Genomic DNA, 15,423 nt, shown 5'->3' on the forward strand with positions numbered 1-15,423 from the left:
GTGTGCACATGTGTGTGTATATGTGTAGAATACTGTATAAGTGACTATGCTTCTCAACTGAGGCTTGAAAGTTATTTAACAGACTTTAAGAGAAAGGATTTAATAGACTATTTTTTTTGGTCATATATGTTATGAATACTTTTATTTAATTTATTGTTCCTTTGACTTAATGTTATCTTTTGCCATACAGAAATTTTTAAGTAGGCAAAATTTCTACCCTTTTCCTTTTATAGCTTCTGAATTACCTAGAGCCTAAATTTTTATACACTTACACATGTACATATACATTTTTTTAATGTCCGTTTTTAAAATTGAGATTTTTTAATATATTTGGTCAATTTCTCAGAGAAAAGTGTACTATGTATTTAAAACTTACATCGTCTCCTTTAGTCAGTTTTTCTTTCATTCTCTGGGCCCTTTTTTCAAACTCTGTCGTAACACTAGAGTTAACTGGTCCTTTGGCAGGCATCGGCCCAATAATGTCCTCCTCTTCACTGTTACCTGTTTCCTTCTGAAATAAGAAAATGATCCTAAATTACTTAAAATTTAACTGTGACTGATAACCTAGAAACAGAACAAAAAGCAAACACTGTGTTGCTGGCTAATCACTGAGCACCTTTCCTGAGCCTTTCTTAAGTGCACCATACAAAAATGACAAATCCAGGGGCTGTGGACTGTCTCACCTCTTCCCTATGTCCACGGCAGAGCTCATTAACTCATCTCAGTCCTCTTCCTGATGGACATAGATGTGGTCTCACAATTTCTCTGTAATATTCCAGAGAATTATTAATGATTCATCAGAGATGACACAAGTTGAAACCATTTTCTTTCCTGGTACAGAAAGAGCTCTTTGGAATAAGATGCACACAAATAAGACATTCTTGGAAGCTGTATCAGCCTTCATGATTTAGGACAGTCCACTGAAACAGAAATGCTGTGCAAAGCCTTACAAAATACTGGCCCGAACGAGTTAATTTGGTTCCCAAAGTATTTCTCTCATTACCCCAAAGACACAATAGTATTGCAATAATTGAATTCAAGTAGTTCTTAGTAAATCATTTTTTTAAGTTAATTTTTTTAAAGAACAGTGATTTTAATTTTTTTTTTTTTTTTTGGCTGTGTTGGGTCTTCAATGCTGTGTGTGGGCTTTCTCTAGTTGTAGCTAGCGGGGGGGCTACTCCTCGTTGCGGTGCGTGGGCTTCTCATTGAGGTGGCTTCTCCTGTTGCGGAGCACGGGATCTAGGCATGCGGGCTTCAGTAGTTGCAGCACATGGGCTCAGTAGTTGCGGTGCACATGGGTTCTAGAATGCAGGCGCAGTAGTTGTGGCATATGGGCTTAGTTGCTCTGTGGCATGTGGGATCTTCCTGGACCAGGGCTCGAACCCATGTCCCCTGCATTGGCAGGTGGATTCTTAACCACTGAGCCACCAGGGAAGTCCTATTAGTAAATCATTTTATTAAAGGGTTTTCATGTAAGACTGTGTTAGATGCTATATGCACTTGGGTTTAAAACAGTCCTTGTCAGACACAAAAGACCCCTAATAGCCAAAGCAGTCTTGAGGGAAAAAAACGGAGCTGGAGGAATCAGACTCCCTGACTTCAGACTATAATACAAAGCTACAGTAATCAAGACAATATGGTACTGGCACAAAAACAGAAACATAGAACAAGATAGAAAGCCCAGAGATAAACCCACGCACCTATGGTCAACTAATCTATGACAAAGGAGGCAAGGATATACAATGGAGAAAAGACAGTCTCTTCAATAAGTGGTGCTGGGAAAACTGGACAGCTACATGTAAAAGAATGAAATTAGAACACTCTCTAACACCATACACAAAAATAAACTCAAAATGGATTAGAGACCTAAATGTAAGACTGGACACTATAAAACTCATAGAGGAAAACACAGGAAGAACACTCTTTGACATAAATCACAGCAAGATCTTTTTTGAGCCACCTCCTAGAGTCATGGAAATAAAAACAAAAATAAACAAATGGGACCTAATGAAACTTCAAAGCTTTTGCACAGCAAAGGAAACCATAAACAAGACGAAAAGACAACCCTCAGAATGGGGGAAAATATTTGCAAACGAATCAACAGACAAAGGATTAATCTCCAAAATATATAAACAGCTCATGCAGCTCATATTAAAAAAACAAACAACCCAATCCAAAAATGGGGAGAAGACCTAAATAGAAGAAGACCTAAATAGCCTCTTCTTTCTCCAAAGAAGACATACAGATGGCCAAGAAGCACATGAAAAGCTACTCAGCATCACTAATTATTAGAGAAATGCAAATCAAAACTACAATGAAGTATCACCTCACACCAGCTAGAATGGGCATCATCAGAAAATCTACAAACAACAAATGCTGGAGAGGGTGTGGAGAAAAGGGAACCCTCTTGCACTGTTGGTGGGAATGGAAATTGATACAGCCACTATGGAGAACAGTATGGAGGTTCCTTAAAAAACTAAAAATAGAATTACCATATGACCCAGCAATCCCACTACTGGGCATATACCCAGAGAAAACCATAATTCAAAAAGACACATGCACCCCAATGTTCATTGCAGCACTATTTACAATAGCCAGGTCATGGAAGCAACCTAAATGCCCATCGACAGACGAATGGATAAAGAAGACGTGGTACACGTATACAATGGAATATTACTCAGCCATAAAAAGGAACGCAATTGGGTCATTTGTAGAGACGTGGCTGGATCTAAAGACTGTCATACAGAATGAAGTAAGTCAGAAAGAGAAAAACAAATACCGTATGCTAACACATATATATGGAATCTTAAAAAAAAAAAAAAAAAAAAAGGTCCTGAAGAACCTAGGGGCAGGACAGGAATAAAGACGCAGACGTAGAGAATGGACTTGAGGACACGGGGACGGGGAAGGGTAAGCTGGGACGAAGTGAGAGAGTGGCATGGACATATACACACTACCAACTGTAAAACAGATGGTGGGAAGCAGCGGCATAGCACAGGGAGATGAGCTCGGTGCTTTGTGACCACCTAGAGGGGTGGGATAGAGAGGGTGGGAGGGAGACGCAAGAGGGAGGAGATATGTGGATATGTGTATATGTATAGCTGATTCACTTTGTTATAAAGGAGAAACTAACACACCATTGTAAAGCAATTATACTCCAATAAAGATGTTAAAAATACAAATAACTCAATTTCATTTCCTCACTACAAATAACTCAATTTCATTTCTTTTTATGGCTGAGTAATATTCCATTGTATATATGTGCCACACTCACTACAAATAACTCACTACACCTCACTACAAATAACTCAAATTCATTTCTTTTTATGGCTGAGTAATATTCCATTGTATATATGTGCCACATCTTCTTTATCCATTCATCTGTTGATGGACACTTAGGTTGCTTCCATGTCCTGGCTATTGTAAATAGAGCTGCAGTGAACATTGTGGTATGTGACTCTTTCTGAATTATGGTTTTCTCAGGGTATATGCCCAGTAGTGGGATTGCTGGGTCATATGGTAGTTCTATTTTTAGTTTTTTAAGGAACCTCCATACTGTTCTCCATAATGGCTGTATCAATTTACATTCCCCCCAGCAGTGCAAGAAGGTTCCCTTTTCTCCACACCCTCTCCAGCATTTATTGTTTGTAGATTTTTTGATGATGGCCATTCTGACTGTTGTGAGGTAATACCTCATTGCAGTTTTGATTTGCATTTCTCAAATGATTAGTGATGTTGAACATTCTTTCATGTGTTTGCTGGCAATCTGTATATCTTCTTTGGAGAAATGTCTATTTAGGTCTCCTGCTCATTTTTGGATTGGGTTGTTTGTTTTTTTGATACTGAGCTGCATGAGCTGCTTGTAAATTTTGGAGATTAATCCTTTGTCTGTTGCTTCGTTTGCAAATATTTTCTCCCATTCTGAGGGTTGTCTTTGTCTTCTTTATGGTTTCCTTTGCTGTGCAAAAGCTTTGAAGTTTCATTAGGTCCCATTTGTTTATTTTTGTCTTCATTTCCATTTCTCTAAGAGGTGGGTCAAAAAGGATCTTGCTGTGATTTATATCATAGAGTGTTCTGCCTATGTTTTCCTCTAAGAATTTTATACTGTCTGGCCTTACATTTAGGTCTTTAACTCATTTTGAGTTTGTTTTTGTGTATGGTGTTAGTGAGTGTTCTAATTTCATTCTTTTACATGTAGCTGTCCAGTTTTGCCAACAGCACTTATTGAAGAGGGTGTCTTTTCTCCACTGTATATCCTTGCCTCCTGTATCAGAAATAAGGTGACCATATGTGTGTGGGTTTATCTCTGGGTTTTCTCTCCTGTTCCATTGATCTATATTTCTGTTTTTGTGCCAGTACCATACTGTCTTGATTACTGTAGCTTTGTAGTATAGTCTGAAGTCTGGAGCCTGATTCCTCCAGCTCTGTTTTTCTTTCTCAAGATTGTCAAGCATATTATTTAATCTTTCTAGGCCTTGGTTTGTCTTTCAGATAGGGATTGTAACAGCTCCAACCAGTAACTACTCTATTGCTAAGAGAACCCTGTGTTTTATTTGTTTTGTTCATTTTCTTTGGAACCACATGCTTCTCAGGAAACTGGGACCTTCTCTAATTCCTGGGTAAAAATGCTGATAATTCTAAGCCAATCACTTTGGTCTCATTCCTCTTGGCCAACTGATTGGCTTGAGCATGGCATATGATTCAATTTTGGCCAAAGAAATGTGAGGAGAGGTCTACAGGAAACCTGGAAAGGTTTTCCTCTCTCTAAAAAGGGGGCACAGGTTAGGGACACTATGTCTGGACACTGTCATCTGCATGTTAATCTCAGCACTTGGTCAGCCTAAGAGGAATTAACATACTGTAAATGATAGAGAAGACATAAAAAACTGGGCCCTGGATGATCTCATTAGTCTGTTGAATTTACCAACCCTGGAATGACCCTTCCTCTAGACCTCTTCTTAGGTATGAAACACATTTTTCTTATTTGGGGAATACAGATTACAGACCACCCAGGAAATTATATAAACAACCAATTTGTTAACTAACAAGGTTAAGACTACATTTCATTGTGAGTTGGATTTTTTGTTATTAGCAGCTAAAAGCACTCTAGCTGATGGTAAGCAAGCCAACATAAGTATCTAGGGGAAAACCATTTTGGAGAGACTTGGCTAGCAAGTATCAAGGCTCAGGAGTAGGAGCCTGTCATATTTAAGGAGAAAGGAGCTCAGTGTGGTCAGATCAAAATTAGAGAGAAATCAGGGAGCTAATGGAGGACAGATTATAGAGGGCCCTGTAAGGACTTTGGCTTGTATGCAGACAGAGGAGGAGCAAATTGATGGTTCTGAGCATCAATGACATGATCTGACTTTATTTTATCTGGGCCACTCTAGCTGCTGTGTTGAGAAGAGGTAGTGGAGGAACAAAGGCTAAGACATGAAGACCAATGAAAGAGGTGAAATATGATGTTGACTGGGATCAGGGTAGCAGCAGAAGTGGCTGGATTCTGGATGTTTTTGAAGGCGAGAACAACAGAATTTGTTGTCAGACTGATTTCTCTAAGGGCCTGACACACTGTAGGTGTGAGAATGAGTAAATGACTCTGGAGTTCATGAGCTTAACCACTGCATTATATATTTCCTTTAGTAACAACTTCAGTGGAATTGCTGAATTCTCAGTGGAGATGCACAGGAGTATTTGAATTTATTACCACCTGTTCAGTCTGCTAATCTTCAGCATGAATTAATCACTGCAGATTAGCAGACTGAACAGGTGATATAAAATCCTAAGAACTGGGTTTGAGCTTTGACTTTTGATAAGTAGAAATTGTGATTTGGAGTTAAGTTACCCAATTTCTCTGGCTTTTAGCATCTCTAAGATACAGATCATGACTATTTCATAAGGTTTTGGAGAAGCTGAAAATGCATATATGGGAAAAATGCATTACAAATTATAAAGTATTCTGCAAATCTCAGCTTTTGTTAAGGACTGGCCCTCTGTAAGAATATAGGCTTCCTCCTTGACTCCAAAATTACTTGTTCTTTCTTTTCAAAACATCATGTATCCACTAGTTCCCTTGTTATACAATGGTATGAGAGCTGGGTAGGAGAAAGTTAATTTCAATATTTTATAATAATTATTTCACTATTAAAAATTTTCTTAGCTTGTTCTCTTCTGGATCAAATCACAGTGATTCTTTAAACTTTGCATCATGTTCTAGTTTCTAGTACTTTAAAGCTTCCCTTCAAGGATGAGAAGCATGAATAGGTAACACCCTGTCACATGTAATTTGCCTTGTTATTTTTCTAACAGAATCTCAGGTCTATGACAGCTTTTGATTTCATCTACCTAGATACAATCCTAAATTAGTTTGAATATGATTGAGTCAAATGATTGTAGTTATTCCTATGTAAAGTCTTGAGTTTCTTACATCTTATTCTTTAATAGAAAAAGTTCCAAACCTCAGAGTTGAAATACGATGATACTTGTCTTGGATCATCTCTGCCTTTGTCACTTTTCTGTGCAGATTTAAGAAAACCAGGTGGTAATGCAGGACCTATTATAGGCCTGAAAAATAAAATGTACCTTTATCATTCTCCCTGACTTTAAAAAGTCAGCTTTCAGAATAAAAGCTCACACAAATAATAAAAAGCCAGATAATAACAAATGTTGAAAATGAGAATCTTATTCAACATATTATTTTTACTCTATAACCTAGTATTTTTTCACTGAGTATCATATAAATAAAAATCTAATTTTTTGTATTTTAACTTTCTATTTGTTAGTCAACGATTAGATGCGAAACCAGTAATTCTCAATCTTTGTGCCAATGGTGTATACCCACTTCCTAAAAGAACTATGTTAAATAAAAATAATAACTTAAAAAAAAAGTCCTTATTATGTGGACTTTTATGTGGACTAAAGCCTGTGAAGATCTTTTTCATTTTGTGCCTTGGCTTTCAGTTTTGATATTCACCGTCCACTGAAAAATACCTTAGTGGCATTATATTTATAGTCAGAACTACTTAAGTATAAATTGGGTTCTAAGGACATACGTAGCAAATGCACACAACAGATGTTGGTAATTTATGGTTATGTGTGCCAAGGCAGTATAAAAACCTAAACACCGTCCTAACAATCCAATAATGATGTGGAAGCATATAAGAAGGAAAATTGTTCATTTAAGACCTGTATATAAAGGAAAAGGTAGTATGCTAACCACGTTTCAACCAGTGGACTTTTCTGTTTCCTTCAAAAAACCCTGGTTGGTATAAGTCACTCCATTTTCTATCTGAGCAAAATAACACCCAAGGACAACATGAACTAGTAGGTGGCAGAGCTGGAGTTTGAACCCTGGTCTATCTGATGCCAAAGTTCATCTTCTTTCTAGCTGCCCTACTGCCACATTCTGAGAGAACAGACATCCATTCAAAAGAGAAAGCTGCCTAAATTCTAGGCCTTAAAAAGAAAAAGTTTTTTAAAGAAAAGTCTAGAGATTGGTTACTTCTTTACAGCAGTAAGAATATCAGCAGTAATAATATCAGCAGTATTATATCAATTTTCTGCTTTCAATATTTTTCTGCTTTCTGCTTTTCTGCTTTCTGCTTTTCTGCTTTCAATATTTTTCTGCTTTTTTTCTGCTTTCAATATTTTTTCTGCTTTTTTTCTGCTTTCAATATTTTTTTTCTGCTTTCAATATTTTTTTCTGCTTTTTTTCTGCTTTCAATATTTTTTTCTGCTTTCAATATTTTATTACTGCTTTCAATATCAGCAGTAATAATATCAATTTTCTATATTTTCTGTGTTGTTTAAGAGTCCATTCAATGAAGTTTCAAATACTCTACTTGCTAGATATTTTTGAGCAAAAAGTTTATGGCACTGGTTTTTAAATTCACTTAAGTAAAGGCTTTAAAAAGTCCTACTTTATGTATGGAAAAAACAAAAGAAGAACGATATTTTCTACTCTCTTTCATACTGTTAAGTTTCTCCATTCTTTGTTTTTTTCCAGAGATGTCCCTGTGCAAGTGTTACCAACCAAGATGGCACTGATGCCCTAAGCTGAATTTTCCAGATTGCACTATGTTCAATTAGAGTCTTACAGACAGGTTTCCCGGTAGGACAAAAATAGTACTACAGTCACAAGGTTTGGGGTCTGATCCTGGCCACTTAATTACCTCTTGCCTTGGTTCATAAAACTGCTATGAACCAAAACAATTTTGCAAATGAAAAATGCGGAAGTGTGGCATTGTTAGATCAAATTAGTTATCATTTATAAAGTATAAGGAAGTGCTGTATGGGTTTTTTTCTGAGTACAGTTTTTAGCAGATCTACAAATGTAATTACAGCTCAATTCTCTGGCCTCAGGGAATTTGTAAGGATAAAACCATTAACACATAAAATCTTAAAATATAGTAAAGGAACATAACCACAGCACATGCTGTGGACGTGTATGAGGTTTTGCCTCCAATATATGCTTCCACCTGTTTATTTCAAACATACATTTTACTATTGTCAAAATAGAAAGAAATCGCTATGTATCTAATAATCTATTTTCTTGAAAGGAATGTTATTTCCCAGCAGTCAGCAAATTTCCCATAAAAACCCAGACAGGAAATTTTAGGCTCTGAGGGCCACATTTGGTCTTTGTTGCATATTCATCTTTATAGTTTAATGACCCCCTAAAGATCATTCTTAGCTCGGGGCCATACAAAAACAAGCAGTGGACTGCCTATTCCTCTTATTTCTCCTTTCTTTTCTTCAATAAGCATCCCTTTACTTGCTGACGCCATTACAGAAACTGACTACATTCGCAACAAAAAGTGTTTTTTGAGTTGAAGTCAGAGGCAGTTACTCCCCAAAAGTTATATGAAAATTAGAAGCTGACAAGTATGATTATAATTCTGAATATAAAATGTACAACAGCCTTTTCTACTTGTTCTTGCATACTGGGATACAATGTTATGAATCATAAACAATATGGTGTGCAATTTCATATTCAGCAGTTAAATATTTTATAATTCCGAGAAGATAGGAATCAGTATTTACTATATGTTTATTCTGTGCCAGGCACTATATAAGAATCACACATGTATATATATGCATATAAATATGAAATCTCAATCACCACGACAATTCTGTAAGGTACGTGTTGCTATCTTATTCCACAGATGACAAATTTGAGGTTCGGTGAAGTTAACTGTGTAACTTGGTACATAGGGATTTGTCTATTCTTTCAATAAATAATTAAGAAGATGTCTGAATCAGAAGTCAAACACCAGGATTCCAGCCCCAGGTGTACCACTAACTATGTGTGCAACCTTACTTGTTTAAAAAAAAAATGGGGAAGAAGGGTCATGTTTCACCCAGCCTGCCACAGAACGCTCTTGCGAGTATCAAATAAGAGATGTGGAAGTTTTTTATGAATTATAAAAGTGTCATAAACGTGTAAATAATTATTTTCCTTATATGAATTTTAAAATTAGTTATTTTTACTTCAAATTTATTTCAAATGTTATATAAACACATAAGTTAAAAAACAATTTCAGACAACTCTTTAATGAATTAATGGACACTTGAAAAGACTGGCAGGAAGTAGTACACATTACCACCTTGGAGGAGAATCATCCTGCTTTTTAAATCCAGGAGGAAGGGCTGGTCCAAAAAACCCTTCATCATCATCATCATCGTCATCCTGATTTCTCCTCTGTTTTCTGAAAACACAGTAGTGTAATTTTATGCATGTATGTCAAAATTTTCTTCATAGAGAAATTTCCATTTTTAAAAGAACATTAACTTCAACTAGTTGTACAAACACTGAAACAATAAAATAATCTTGTCAAATAAGAAAAAAAATCTACCACAGATCTTATACTAATCTTTTCTTGAAATTCACTTATGGTCTAAAAATAGAGATTGGTTACTTCTTTACAGCAGTAATAATATCAATTTTCTATATTTTCTGTGTTGTTTAGGAGTCCATTCAATGAAGTTTCAAATACTCTACTTGCTAGATATTTTTGAGCAAAAAGTTTATGGCACTGGTTTTTAAATTCACTTAAGTAAAGGCTTTAAGTTGCTACTTCTGTCTCTTACTCATTAAAATGCTTTAAAAAAGACCTTGCTATCCAATAATAAACAAAGATTTGACTTATTTACATCGACCTGTGGTGAGTAAGGCTAGGTCAGAGGGAATCATTCATTTACTTAAACAAAAAGCACATACTGCATACATAATTTTTTTTTAAAGCATATTCTTTTTTTTTGGTTGTGTGGCTTGTGGGATCTTAGTTGCCCAACCAGGATCGAACCTGTGCCCCCTGCATTGGAAGCATGGAGTCCTAAGTACTGGACCACCAGGGAGTTCCCTGCATACATAATTTTAAAAAGAAGATGTATGGTTTATTTAGAATATTTAATCACTTCAATAATACCTTAAGGAAAATTCCTTTATATAAGACTTTTATTGAAATTCTAGATATCTCCAGAGCTATATACTACTACAATAAATTTCTTTCTGAAAGGTAGTTCATGAGGAAATGCCATATGAAGTAATTTCTTCCTGTGCTATATAAATGCAGGTTATGATATCCCCTTACTAGCTCTCTGTTCTAGCCAGCGTACACCAGATTGGAAGATTGGGTTACCATTTAATGTAATAAGTGACTCACCTTGCAGTTGGACCAGTGTCATCTTCTTCAGATTCCTGATTTCCTTCTTCAGACAAAGAACTACTGTCCTCGTCGCTGTCTGATGACTTTGAACTACTGCTTTTATAATTAGGGGGCAGAGCTGGTCCTGCAACTAAAGAAGATGTCTTGTGTATGTCATAAGTAGCCACAACTGTTTCAATGAACTCCCTAGCTGACATTTCACACCTTCTTTTCTGAAATCCTCAGCACTGGCTGGCTATCATTTATTAGGGACTTTAATCTCATTTGTTCCTGTTGTGTACAGTGGGCTTGTCTTTCCAACTCCAGGAAGGCAGAAATCATGTCTTACACAGTGTTAACTACGAGATCCACAAAAGCTTTAACACCCAAACTTATAAATATAGCAATAGCACATAATTTGCCTGTCATCTTGCAATTTTTGCATTGGTTGCAATTTTGCTTGGTGCAACTGCCAAAATGGTTTCATGATTTTGTTTTTTCCTTATGGACAGCGTATGGTAGACAATATTTCTATCACGGAGCTAACCAAACAACAAATTTGCCATTCCACAGTCTAACATGGTAAAAATCAAAATTATCCATTCTGGTTTCTGACTAAGAATCACCACTTAAAAATACCTTTATTGGTATTACCATACTTCTCAGTTAGCTTTCTGTTTGAGATGATTTTCCAAGCAGAAACAAAAGTAGAGGCACTCTAAATTCTCCTGCTTACTAGTGGAGATTCAGAGGAGAATGAGGTCACATTGGGATGCAGATGCCAAGGAAGAGGTAAGGGTGTTCTGTGCCCACTCACCATAGTGAACTGCTTTCACTTCATGACTTAGCAAAATTATAAATTATTGCATGATGTCATTGTATGATGTCACACAGACCCAACTGTCTATGGCGATCCTCAGCAGTGATGCTAAAACTCTACTGACATAGTTCTCAAGCCTGGGTGTTTATCAGACTTGCCAAAATATTTTTAAAAAAGAGATTCCTGGGCCCTTGCCCCAGAGATTCTGACTTAGTTGGCCTGGAGTAGGGCCTGGAAATATGATTTTCCAAAGAGCTTCCCAGGTATGCTATTCCTTCAGTATTAATAACAACAAAAACGTAAAAGAGATTTACATGCATTTCCCTATTTAATTCTGACAACAACCTTATTAGGAAAGCAGTATTACTTCTAGCTTACAGATGAGGAAACTGAGGCAGAGAGACAGTAACTTGCCCAATTTTACACAACTAAATAGTGGAGCTAGGATATGAACCTCTTAACCGTTATATTAAACAACATTCAACAAAGTCAACATCCATCCATTCAACAAATATTTATTGAGTAAGTACTTCTAGAGAAACAACTTAAAAAAGAAACAAATAAAAAAAGGTGACTGTGAATACGTGGGAGGGTAATTTTAAAGACAGAGGTCAGGGAAGGTTCCCCTGAGAAGACATTTGTAGGGAGACTTAAATGATGACAGTGGTCATGCAACAATCTAAGGGAAGAACATTCTAGATAGAGGAATCACTAATGTGAAAGTCCTATGGAGAGAACAAGCTTGATGTGCTTGAGGGACAAAAAGGCCTGTGTGGCTAGAGCAAAGTAAGCAAAGTGACAAGACAAAATTGGATGGTTCAAAGGGGCCACACTCTATGCTTTGGGGCCAGACTCCAGCTGTGAATTCCAGCTCAGCCACTTCCTAGCTGTGTGATCTGGATATCATTTAACCTTCCTGTGTTACTCTCTTAATCTGTAAAGTGAGGTTAACAGTAGATCCAATCTCATAGGGCTGCTGTGAAGAATACATATTATACCTGAAAAGCATATAACACTATATCTGGCATACAGCAGGCACTCCACAGCATAGGCTGTGGTAATTGAGTTTGGATTTTAGTTATAACACGCAGTCCCTGCAAGGTTTTGAGTCTGGAGAGATATAATCTGAATTAGCTTTTTTATTAAAACAAAAACGAAAACAAAAAACTCAGCTTGTGGTCAACAGGGAATCAGGAGTAGGGGAGATGAGTTAGAAAGCTGATATGAAATGGTTTGATTTGCACCTGCTTTGAAGAAGCAGGATTTGCTAATGGTTTGGATGTGAGAAGTGAGAGCCAAAAAGGAACTGAGGATGTCGTAGGTTTCTGGCCTGATAAGCTAGCCAGGAGGATGGTAATGCTATTCTCTAATATGGAGAAGACTAGGAGGGAAGCATGTTTGGGGGAAGAGCTAAGAGCTTGTTTTTCACACCTTCAGTTTAACATGCCCATTAGAAATTTCAGTGGTATGATCAGTGGTACTTGAGTATATTAATATAAAACTCAGGGGAGAAAGCAGGCTCAGTGTTGGAACCACTGGTCTATTTCTGAAATTTTTTTCCTATTGCTCCTTGCATTACCATAGAACAAGTGCTCAATACACAACAAACTGACTTCAAAAATCCAAACTTAAAAAACTGGATGCATTTTTTCTACATTCTCCCATGTATCATTAAATAAAGGAAGGAATTATAGAAAATAAATGCTAAACTGGGGCTTCCCTGGTGGCGCAGTGGTTAAGAATCTGCCTGCCAATGCAGGGGACACGGGTTCGAGTCCTCGTCCGGGAAGATCCCACATGCCGCGAAGCAACTAAGCCCGTGTGCCACAACTACTGAACCTGCGCTCTAGATCCCGTGCATCACAACTGCTGAGCCTGTGCTCTGGAGCCCACATGCCTAGAGCCCGTGCTCCTCAACAAGAGAGGCCACAGCAATGAGAGGCCTGCGCACCACAATGAAGAGCAGCCCCCACTCGCTGCACTAGAGAAAGCCCACACCCAGCGACGAAGACCCGAAGCAGACAAAAATAAATAAATTTATATATTTTAAAAATAGCTAAACTGGTAATACGGCATGCCTAGAAAAGAACAATCAGTGAGCAAAAAGAGGAAAACAATAAGAATTAAAAGATAAAATTCATATCTCCAACTGCTGTTTAAGACTGAAGAACAGTTATGTCTTCGTTTGTAAATGTTCCCCAACTATAAGTGGAGATTATACCTGACTTCTGACCGTAATGAATAACGCCTTTACTGATTTCTGGTTTATCTTTGTATGTACTACTAATTCCTAGAGAAAGCACCTTTTAGAATATAGCAAGGGAGCATACAACCTTCCATAAATATCCCTTTCTTCAAAATTCTAGGTGGTTATAGTTTAACATGAAAGAGCCTAGGGGATTACATTTCACTCTTGGCTCTCTCCATCTTCCTCTTGCTCCTAAATATTAAAGAGAGAAGTTTTTTTTCCTTTTTAGCTCCTTTTTTTTCTTTCTTTTTTTTTTTGCTGCGCTGGGTCTTTGTTGCTGCGCGCGGGCTTTTCTCTAGTTGTGGCGAGCGGGGGCTACTCCTCGTTGCGGTGGCTTCTCTTGTTGCAGAGTATGGGCTCTAGGCGTGTGGGCTTAAGCAGTTGTGGCACGTGGGCTCAGTAGCTGTGGCTCACGGGCCCTAGAGCGCAGGCTCAGTCGTTGTGGCACACAGGCTTAGTTGCTCTGCGGCACGTGGGATCTTCCCGGACCAGGGCTTGAACCCGTGTCCCCTGCATTGGCAGGTGGACCCTCAACCACTGCACCAACAGGGAAGCCCCCTAGCTTCACTTTTTTTTTAATAGGTATCACTTCGAAACTATATAAAATGTCTCAAAAAATTGTTTTAGGCATTTGTAATGAACTATTCCATTTCTTTTCTAAAGCAGTGATGCGCGTCATTAAGGTAGCTCTTCTACTGCAATGGTAATTTTACAAGTAGATTACAACTTCCATGAAAATAGATTATGTCATATATTCCATATGTTTCCCTTGTAATATCTATCACACAGAATTATGCATACAAAAAGAAGTACTAAGTATAAAGCACATTAAATCTCATTATAGATCAGCAATCGATTATAATAGGAAACACTGACTCTGAACCCCAATTAAACAAAACGTTATTCCCTCCAAAGCAGTTCCATTCTTCTCATTAGCAGACTTAAACTGCAAAAAAATTATGCTGTTATACTTTGAATTTCAACAATAAAGATTTGTGGAAATTTGTTTTGCTCTCTTGTTATATACATATTTTTAAAATAATCTTGATTTTGCCTGTTGACTGGCAAAGTCTAAAATATTTACTATCTGGTTCAGGAAAAGCTTGCTGATCCCGTGACAGGATTAAGTCATGGAAATGTCAATAAGGAGCATCCAACTGTCTTTTTTTTTTTTTTTTTTTTTGCGGTACGTGGGCCTCTCACTGTTGTGGCCTCTCCCGTTGCGGAGCACAGGCCCCAGCCGCGCAGGCTCAGCGGCCATGGCTCACGGGCCCAGCTACTCCGTGGCATGTGGGATCTTCCCGGACCGGGGCACAAACCCGTGTTCCCTGCATCGGCAGGCGGACTCTCAACCACTGCGCCACCAGGGAAGCCCCAACTGTCTTTTGATGGGAGTAGGTAGTGACGTCAGTGGTGCAGTGGTTAAGAATCTGCCTGCCAATGCAGGGGACAAGGGTTCAAGCCCTGGTCCGGTAAGATCCCACATGCCGTGGAGCAACTAAGCCCGTGCGCCACAACTACTGAGCCTGCGCTCTAGAGCCTGTGCGCCACAACTACTGAGCCTGTGCTCTAGAGCCCGTGTGCCGCAAATACTAAACCCACGTGCCACAACTACTGAAACCCGTGCGCCTAGAGACCATGCTCCGCAACAAGAGAAGCCACTGCAATGAGAAGCCCGCGCACCGCAATGAAGAGTAGCCCCCCCGGCT

The 15,423-nt window shown here is 38.1% G+C and overlaps 1 protein-coding gene across 1 annotated transcript in view; it reads right to left on the reverse strand.

Moving 5' to 3' along the window:
* Positions 1–15,423, reverse strand: part of GPALPP1 (GPALPP motifs containing 1) — a 31,971-nt gene that overhangs the window by 13,642 nt on the left and 2,906 nt on the right. The window contains exons 2-5 of the mRNA XM_079902968.1: positions 10,665–10,797; positions 9,606–9,707; positions 6,459–6,564; positions 377–511 (exon numbers count right to left, since the gene is read on the reverse strand). Coding sequence (XP_079759094.1) covers positions 377–511; positions 6,459–6,564; positions 9,606–9,707; positions 10,665–10,797 — 476 coding nt within the window. The remainder of the gene's footprint in view (positions 1–376; positions 512–6,458; positions 6,565–9,605; positions 9,708–10,664; positions 10,798–15,423) is intronic.

The sequence above is a fragment of the Stenella coeruleoalba genome, assembly GCF_951394435.1.
Source record: "Stenella coeruleoalba genome assembly, chromosome: 18".
NCBI lineage: Eukaryota > Metazoa > Chordata > Mammalia > Artiodactyla > Delphinidae > Stenella > Stenella coeruleoalba.